The 10,000-nt window shown below is 49.9% G+C and overlaps 1 protein-coding gene across 6 annotated transcripts in view; it reads right to left on the reverse strand.

Annotated features, from left to right (window-relative positions):
* Positions 1-10,000, reverse strand: part of LOC113823536 (protein Shroom) — a 581,762-nt gene that overhangs the window by 1,186 nt on the left and 570,576 nt on the right. For all 6 annotated transcript variants that reach the window (XM_070137718.1, XM_070137715.1, XM_070137716.1 and 3 more), the window contains 5 exons: positions 4,133-4,346; positions 1,785-1,938; positions 1,197-1,469; positions 884-973; positions 1-750 (listed from right to left, as the gene is read on the reverse strand). The exon at positions 1-750 is cut by the window's left edge and continues 1,186 nt beyond it. In XM_070137718.1, coding sequence (XP_069993819.1) covers positions 577-750; positions 884-973; positions 1,197-1,469; positions 1,785-1,938; positions 4,133-4,346 — 905 coding nt within the window. In that variant the 3' untranslated portion in view covers positions 1-576. The remainder of the gene's footprint in view (positions 751-883; positions 974-1,196; positions 1,470-1,784; positions 1,939-4,132; positions 4,347-10,000) is intronic.

The following is a 10,000-nucleotide window of genomic DNA, read 5'->3' on the forward strand; positions in this document are numbered from 1 at the left end:
ATCAACAATGACACAGTTCAGAAAATGCCAGCATAAAGAATCATTCCTCGTTGTCATTAACAGCACCTGTCTGTATACCGAAAAATATCGAGGAAACAATGTAATATGCTAATTTCAGGACATCTATTCCTCATGTTCACATTAATACATAGAACTCAAAGGTACTCAAAACTGCATCTTATATTTTTTGCATTTACACATGTCCATATGTAAAACTGTAAATCTTCGGCTACAGTAAGCACACGCAGGAGAAAGACAAGCTCTAACAACAAGTAATTTGTCCAGAAGTAACCTTCTTAACAGAAGAACATGAGCTGTCAAATACTGTCTCTTGTTAGCTTGCTATCTTATATCCTGATTATTTATATATATTTATATGTATATATATAATCTTTTTACAGCCTCTTGTAAATTCCTAAACAAAATGTATTTTCCATAACTGTTCACGGTTTCGACACTGACAGTGATGCATTCCTCACTATCAACGCGACTAATGTTTGGAATTTCAGATCACAGCTGCAGAGTTTAGTGAAGTTCACACCACAGGAACACTTCCGCCACATGAAGACCAGACCTTCACGGATTTTTGCAACACATGGTTTCCACCAGAGCTTGCTGCTGCTCCTCTCCCAGCTTGATTTTGTCGTCGATCTCCCTGGCGTCCATGATGAGCTTGGCCTTCATCTTGATGAAGTGGTCGTAATCTGCATACTCGTCTTCACTCAAGTACTGATTTAGCACCTTTGCGACCTGGAAGCCGAAAAATATATGCTTAAATTTTCACAAGATAAATATATTATCGAATGTAAACATTTTTTTTCCTTAATTCAGTCTGGATGTGGATCCTTCGTAGTAATCAATATGAATTCCGTGCAAAGCCTACCTGTATAGCTCTTCTGTCTGTGTTTTCCTTGAGCCTCTTCGCTTCCTCCAGCTGGTCGCGCAGCTTGTCACGTTTACCCTCAAGAATACGCTGCAAGATATAAGAAATATTTGTGAGAAAATGTTCATATAGTCATAAAATTTTGAAATATTAATGATGGAGATTTTAGTATCTACAAATTACATATAATTAACGTTTCTCTACTTTATGATTAACCAATAATTTCATATGTTAATTCTAAGTAGATTTCACTATTAAGACAAATTTCAGTAACTTCCTTTCAAAATAAACCCGACCATGCCGAAGGCCTTACCTTCTCCTCGGGGTCGGCTTCCTTGACGAGCATCAGGAGGGCGTTCTCAGCGCGCGCCAGGCGCCCGGAGAGGCCCAGGAGGAGCGAGGTGATTTTGTCGATCTCCTCCACGTGGAGCTTGTACTTTTCCGCCTCGGCCAGGCTGGCCCGGGCCTCCACCTCCTGCGTGACCTCGGCGCCCAGCTCCTGGTTGAGGCGCATCTCCTCCTTGATGGCCTCTCGCTCGGCTCGCAGGATCTCCAGCTTCCGGCCGATGCTCGCCACCAGCTCCTCCTGTCCCGGGAAAGATATTCAGTTAATTTTGTATATTACATTTACATTCATTAATTCACTAACGACTTCAATATTTTTGCGAGGCATGGAAACCCCTTGAATTGAAAACGATATGCGGCAATGCTGGTCATCATGAATATTTATGCAGTGTCTCATTTGCAATGTGAAAAGGGAGAGTACAGGGGGCAACACAGAAAACGCTAGTGCATAAGGACGCAGAGCACAGGGAGCCATGAAAGCGGCCACTGTCTGTGCCAGCAACCGGAGGTCGTCCTCTGAGCGTCTTTCATTTCTGCGGCCGAGCGGTTTCCTCACCTTCCTCTTCAGGAGTTGCTGGTGGTCGGTGACTGGCGTGATGGTGTCTTGGAGGTTATTTCCGCTCCCCCGAAGCCGCGTCAGGAGCTTGGCCTTGCTCTCCGACGTGGTGAAGTAGGCGGAGTCAGCTGGCAGTGGAGACTTGTCACTCGTTCTGTTGGGCGACGAAAAAAGAGCTACAGCACATACACTTGATCAGAACATGATAATCATCTACACACTAAGCATGACACGTGTGGTCCGAGATTCCTCTTGTCATCAAAGTCCCACAAAAACAGAGCAGACTGACTCCTCGGGTCACGTGACTCACAGTGTGTCAACAAACACGTACGACCTGGTGTGATTGCGCCCTCCCACAGACCTCCGGGAGGCGCCCAGTAAGTCTCCCTCACTCTTAGTTCGATGTCGCAGCTTACACGTGAGAGGGACGATGGGAATGTCCTCCTTCAGAACAACCATCACTAAAGTTACCCGCACTAATTACACTTTCCGGACGATGACGTCAACTATGCAATAACGCGATGACACAAAAAGTAAGTTGATCCGGGCTGTCGTCCCGGACATTGCATCGACGTTTCACAAATCAACACCTTTAATCTATCCACGACATGGTTTTTTGTCTAAGCTATGCCTCTAGTGGATTGCAGGACACCTGCGCGAAACCCGCCAGGACACAAACACGGCCGTGTGGCTAGAATCAAGAGACAAGACTGGGGAGGAAGAGTAGAGGCGGCGCGAGGTCCCACACCGGGCCCCGCCAGGACATCTGAGTCATGTTCTCTCGGATGACCTTGTGGACTGAACCAACACCGGGAAACGTATTTATGCGGTCTTAATCGTTTACGAAGTTCCAATCACATGTTTACATCTACTGCGTTTTTACTGCTAAACGAGGCTGCCCAAACAAAGCAATAACAAACTCAACTCTCGAAGACATCCGGCAACTCCGAATGGCACAAGTGTTACACCTGTGCCATAACACAGACAACGGCTACGTGGAAATGTCGCACTTAATGGAGGTCGTTCAGGTAATCTCGCTTACACTACGGTAGACATTATTCCCCAACTAATCCTTATAATTCATCAAAATGTAAGAATTCACAACTCTTAAACATTTGAGAAAACAGACAAAACCTGAACGCTGCCTCCTATCCCTGCGCCGCGGCCAATCTCCGTTTTCCTTTCTTGTCCATCAGTTCTCGCGCTCCCCAACCCTGCCTCGCTCCCCTCCCCTCTCCCCCTCTCCTCCGAGCCTCACAACCTCACGCCAAGAGGTCAAACTAATCCCAGGCTGTACTAATCACCCGCCCAGAATCCCGTGCGGGCGTAGTGCGCCGGTGGAGTGCGGCGAGGCAGATACGACGCTGTGTTTAGAGAGTAGTATTAGCTGTGGGGTAGGAGAGGCTAGTGACCCCGCCTGCTAACAAAAACTTGCCTCATGCCATTACCCAGGAGAGTATCCGTGCCTCCGCTCGCTACTCTCCCGTCGCTCGGGTGTCTCCGCGCCCTGCCATTCCTCCTTTCTAAACAATGCACTCCCCATTTTGGGACACCGATTGGTATAGGCCATTCCTAAAGAATATACGAGTCTTGAAGTGTATTTAAACAACGAGGGCGCACCTTTCTAAACAACAAAGCAAATAATTGATACCAAAAATCAGCAGCGATATCACCAGCACTTGTATACACAACGGCCCCTCAGTCGCACCTTCGCCCTCCGATCCCCACATCCCGACCCCAAGGCGATACCCCGCCCCAGGCAAGGCAGCGCCGCCTGCAGACATGTTTTGCCCCAAGGTGGAGGCGCGCATGCAAGAAGGTGCGCCATTGGTGCTTCTCTCTCTCTCTCTCTCTCTCTCTCTCTCTCTCTCTCTCTCTCTCTCTCTCTCTCTCTCTCTCTCTCTCTCTCTCTCTCTCTCTCTCTCTCTCTCTCTGTGTGTGTGTGTGTGTGTGTGTGTGTGTGTGTGTGTGTGTGTGTGTGTGTGTGTGTGTGTGTGTGTGTGTGTGTGTGTGTTTCTATGCGCGTGCATGTGCACATATGTTTCACCAGTGTATATTCTGTGGGAGTTTCATTACGCCAGAGTGATTCAGATGCAGGCCGTGTTGCCGTGGTGGCCGGTGAGCTGCAATAAGCTGCTTTAATCTTTCAAAAATGGTACCAACTCCTAGGACGGCCGACCCGCGGAGGCAGAGCGGACGCGGAGGCCCTCGCGCCCTCCCTCGCCGCCACTTTCCCTTCGCGTCGGCCGGGCGGGCAGTGCCACTCTCACTGCGCCCTCCTCCTCCTCCTCCTCCTCCTCCTCCACCCCGTCTCTGCGAGTGCTAACCGAAGGAACAAAATAACTTACGTGTTTAGGCAGGTTGTGGCGTCGCCGTTGGTTGCGGGTGGGGAGGCGGGGGTGGTGTGGCTGTGTGTGTTGTTGGGCGCCATGGTCTTGGGCGTGTGGAGGTTGCTAAGGTCCGGGTGGTGGGCGTGGGTGCTGTTGATAAGGTCCTTCCTCAACTCCAGCGTGAACACACCCTGCATGTAGTAGGCTGCAGTCTTGTGCTCTGGACCAGGTGCTGCAAAGCGAAAGAAAGCCAGTTAAGCATTGTTATACGGCTGGATAAAGGTATCTATCGAAACCCAACTGATAATACATAATAATAAAACCTTTGCGTATCCTCCCTTATGAAAATTCATGTCTCCGATAACGTATATAAAGATTTGACTGACAGCAAGTGAGCCCACTTGTAACAGGTAAACACTATTTAGGTTTACTAGTACAAGAGAAATTAGGGAACACTTGCCGGTAATTCACTGCGGCAAGGTAGGGTTGGGGCGCGCACGAAAGTGGAAGTGGGACAACTCTGGCGGCCTAATTCGCGGCCGGCCGACGGGTGGACTTTCGGCCGCCGAGGAAAGGCGCTTTCGCAGACACTAGAGTTTCGTATTCACTATATCATCAGACAAAAACAATTACCTAGCAAAAGCCGTTTTCTTTTTTTCAAGGAAAAAACTACCACTGCTGTTTAGTTAACATCGCAGAACACGGCACACGGCAGCTCAGGCGGAGTAGCTGTTCTCACAAGCTGTTCCCACAGGTGTTCAACACAGGTGTTCGTGACGCCGAGTCCGGCCTGCAAGTGTGCTCCGCCGCCTCAGCCATGACGAAAGCCAAGACGAGCCCCTCCCCCTCACGAACGTCACGCCTGAATTTGCTTTCTGCGCTGGCAACATTACCTAGCGGGAGCGCCTTCTTCCGGCGTCACTTCACCGGTTAAACAAAAGCGCGAGGGCGCGCGCACGGGGAATGCCTCGCCAAGGTCTCTGGACGCGACGCCCCCGTCAATAATCCTTCCTCGGACAGCAAATGCAGGCTCAGTGCAAGGACAGGAGGAATAAAAATATGTGCCTGTAACCTGCTACTGCATTCATTTCACGGAAGACGATGCTTATGAAACACTCACTCGGACTTCCCGAAACAAAGGCGTGAAAACTCTGACAGAATTAAACGAACCGGAAAATGTCATTTGTCCTCGTGCGTATGCCCCCCCCCTCCCCGCGCGGGACAGCAACAAGATTTCAGAAAGGAATTCGCTGCCTACAGGGAAACCAGACTGTGCTCGGCCGCCTGCGGGGATGGCTCCCAACGTCACCGCAGTAATCCTTGTAATCCCAAAGCCCCTCAAGTGCTGCCCTCATGCCATTGCGGCTAACTTGGGCGTCTTTCCTGGATTCGGGATTTCATAAGTTTTCCACAACACCTAAAAAGTCCCTATGCCTCTGAACCGACGAAGAGGGAAACGCTATCAAATCCGACAAAAAATGTTGCGAGTATATCTGAACAAATCATTCTGCAAAAAAATACCTAGACGCTAGAAAAGACAAACCTTTCCCACTCGAAAGCATAAACAAAAAGGAAGCTTTTCTGCAAACCTTTCCCGCCACGTAAAAGACGTCCCCCCCCCCCTCCCCCGTCTCAACCTGGTCTCACGCACCCGCCTGCAACAGACGAATCGAACAGACCGCAAAGGCAAATCTTTAACGTACAAATCGTAACGTACATCTGACGCAGCAATGGCAGTACGTGGAATAAGGAGTTACATAAAAATCGAAGCGTGAACGGCGTGTGAAGCTCTAGTAATAGTGACGCTACAGTGGCGACGCAACACGGGCGACCAGGGAGAAAAAGACATTTTTGAACGCAGCTTCTTTCATAGAGCGAATTTCATCAGAAAGAGTAAAAAAGAAAGAAAGAAAAAAAAATTTATTTGCCGTGAATCTAACCAGTGAATCTCTAGAGAAAGTCAATGGAAAGTTGCTACACGGTAAAAAAACGTTAACTATCTAACGCGCACATCACGCACGGGGACGATTGTGTGAAGGCAAGTCACCCCCACCCCCCCACTCACCCCCCACTCACCCCACAAAAAGACAGCGTAAAAAAATATAAAAAAAGGGGAAAAGAAGAGAGTGCTGAGGCTGTGTGCGAGATGCGGCGGGAAGGCCGGACACAGGAAGGGGAGGAGGTCGACTCTGGTTACGAACAAAGCGGTCCAGTTACCCGAGCGCCGTGCCCGACCTTCCTCCCGGAGCCTGGATGGAAGGTCCGTCGGAGGCCCCTGCCCCCCCCCCCCCTCTCCGTCACCCACCGATCGACACTTTCACGGTCAAGTATTGCTTATCGTCGGCTTGCGGCCATTCAATACTGGTCGAGGGGAGCAGCGGCGTTGCTTTTTCTGAAAATAATTCACATATACACAAGCAAATACCCATGCCCAAACACACACAAGCAAACACGTACAAATACCCATAACCATACACGCACACCCACACACGCACGCACACCCACGCACGCACGCACGCACACACACACAATATATATATATATATATATATATATATATATATATATATATATATATAGAGAGAGAGAGAGAGAGAGAGAGAGAGAGAGAGAGAGAGAGAGAGAGAGAGAGAGAGAGAGAGAGAGAGAGAGAGAAAGACAGAGAGAAAGAGAGAGAGAGAGAGAGAGAGAGAGAGAGAGAGAGAGAGAGAGATAGAGACAGAGAGAGAGACAGTGAGAGAGAGAGAGAGAGAGAGAGAGACAGAGAGAGAGAGAGAGAGAGAGAGAGAGAGAGAGAGAGAGAGAGAGAGAGAGAGAGAGAGAGAGAGAGAGAGAGAGAGAGAGAGAGAGAGAGAGAAACAAGTTAACAGGCACTGAAGAAATAGAAAATAAACATGGCCTCGGCAGACCCGTTCTTTTAACGCAACGAGCGATGTTTGATCAGCTTTCTCAGTGACTGTGTATGTTCTCCCTGCCGTCGCCGAGGGAGGAGCGAGGGGGCGGGCCACTGCAACGCGGGGCTGCGTCCGCTGCTCCGGCTCCTGGGCATTCCCCGGGGCGCCCGCCGAGACATTCCACAAACACAACGGGAACCTCCTTCGCCGACACCTCAACGTCTTCGATTTTCACACACTCACTGAACTGCATTTCCTGAAGGCAGCATCAGGCTGTAGTTTCCCGCAGGTGATAAACTTGCGGTAGAATCCGTAACGAGATTCTCTTGAGGAAATCGTGACAGCCGGGGAATCTGCTTCAGCCTCAGTGCAGGAAGGAGCCTTTTGATCACCAAACAAACAAATGCAAATAAAAACAAACAAGAATAAAAATCGCCACAGCCCAAGTCCAAACGGTATCTCCCCCCCCCTTCGGAAATACCTGCGGGGCTAATAATGATTCCCGCCCAATCGATCACCGAGGCGCTGCCTTCGGCTGGAGGCTCCGTGTCCGCCTCGGCCCGTCGGCGGCGCAGCGTGGGAAAGGCATGCTGACAGTCCGGCGAAATCAAATTAAAAGACTGAATGCATAATTGATAAGATGTGAATGGGATACGCGACAGGTGGTCACTGGAGGTCGCTTGGCTGGAGGGCGGGGCGCGGGGGCGGGGCGCGGGGGCGGGATAAAGAGGCGGGAGGAGGAGGTAGTAAAGGGGCCACGGTATGTACTGAACTCGATCAGATGGAGAAGATACGAGACAAATAGACTAAAGAGGAATCCTAATTCTAGATACTTCTAACAGAGTGCTTTCAGCTGGAAAAAAAAGACGAACGCGTCAAAGTCACCTTGCTGGTCCCGCTCCTGACATGAGATCCAGAGTAATCATTGAACTGCATATACACACGTTCACATACACGTGTGTGTGTGTCTTTGTGTGTGTGTGTGTGTGTGTGTGTGTGTGTGTGTGTGTGTGTGTGTGTGTGTGTGTGTGTGTGTGTGTGTGTGTGTGTGTGTGTGTGTGTGTGTGTGTGTGTGTGTGTGTGTGTGTGAGTGAGTGTGCGCGCGTTTGTAGCAGGGTTGCTTGTTGAAACCTATTCATGTGGAAATGTTCACAGCTTTTGTTATTTGGCCTTTGTTTACAAAATACGTTGAAAAAGCAAAATGTTGTAACATTCTAAGCCCATACTAAATGGCCCTCGCATAAATGACAACAAGGATATAGAGTACATTGTTCTCTTTCTCTCTGTGTGTGCGTGTGTACATGTATGTGTGTATGAGCATGTGTAAGTGCATATCACACACATCGCTGGATCCCTACATGAAATCCCTAAAAGCTCGAATAAAACAGATCCAACCCGACCGAACAAAGGAAGGTGACCAAAATCCGACACCGGAAGACCTGTGCCCGCAACAACGCACGGCCGGGCCCTCGCCAAGGTCGGTGGCCACTCCAAACAAACACATGGCCACGCGGGGACTCACGGCCGCTCACGGGGTAATCGGCGAGGCACGCGGGGGAGGATAACGTACAAGGCACAGACACAGGCGGGGTGGGGTGTCTGTACAGTACGGTGCACAGGAACAAGGGATGCGCACGAGTTAAGGCAGCCCTGAATTGTGACAGGAACTTAGGCTGATTTGGTTGGTTTCGATGGGATGAAATTAGGGTTAGAAATGTTTGCTTACACGGAGGAATAATGACATTGCGACCGGATCTTGAACGGTGAAGCTGTTCTTCTTCTGAATCTTCTTTAAACTCTTAGACGTGGCCATCAATACCAAATGAGAGAATATCAATGGTTGCTGAGGAGACGCAGGAACTGATCGATTCCTTACTGGAGTGGCGACAAATAACAACGCTGGTAAACAAAAGGGATAACGACGAATAACTAAAAGAGGTAAGCAACGAAGCCAGAGAGAACTGATACACAGCAACTAATTGTGGAATCAGAGTTCACGTCTTGTTTCCCTTGTGATGAGAAGGCCGGCGTTACATCACGCGCATCCAGTCTGGCAAGTGTAACCGTGTATCTGATGACGTCGCAGCCTCACCTCGCCTCTCCCCCTCGGCCCCGGTGGGCGGGGGGGGGGGGGCAAAACGGAGTTCCGGCTGCGTTTATGACACGGCGATGACCGTGCACGTCAGCGGCCGCCCAAACAAACAGGAACGGCCCGCACGGCGAGGGTCTCGTGGCGCCGCGTCAGGGAGGCAGCGCCACCAGGATATGCACACTGATCATGTTGCCCGCAACTGGCTCACGAGGCGGCGCCACCCGCCCGCGCCCGCGCCCCATCCGCAGGACGAGCCTCTAGGCCGAGTGCTGGCGTTCCGGCGGGAGGAAACTCTCTAATGCACCTGCGGTTCATTAAGGGAGCCCCAGGTGCTGGTGGAGCCGCTGCTGTACCAGCACGTGCAGCATCGCCAGCTGGAGCCCCATGGGGATGCGGTTAGCTCCAAGCCACGCGCGAGTCTCAGGGGCTTTCGAGCCGGGCCTTCGGTCTCTCTCCTCCAATGACACACATTAACATTCCTTTGCCTTGTCGCTTAATGCTAACAGCGTTCGAGTTTGTTCAGAGAAAGTGAGAATAAAACAATAAAGAGGCTGCCGTTAGCATTCAGGTACTGACACTCCGAACATAACGATCAAATATGAAATAATAACAAGTAACAATAACCATTCATCAATAAATGAAATATTTGAAGAAAAAATCTGCGATGATAAGTGATAAAACACAAATGACTTTCGATGACAAGCGCGACATAGGCAATGACAATGGCAAAAATCGAGCGAAATTCTGGAACGCTGATGCTCCATAGAATACAATATTACAATACACACACACTACTGTTAGTGAAACGGAAATCAACAGTTAAAGAAACGGCAAAGACGCCAGAACGTGCGAGCACATTACCTCCGTCTCGACAAGGTCAGGAGCGAAACCTTAGACACA

This window comes from Penaeus vannamei, chromosome 23, assembly GCF_042767895.1.
Source record: "Penaeus vannamei isolate JL-2024 chromosome 23, ASM4276789v1, whole genome shotgun sequence".
Classification (NCBI taxonomy): Eukaryota; Metazoa; Arthropoda; class Malacostraca; order Decapoda; family Penaeidae; genus Penaeus; species Penaeus vannamei.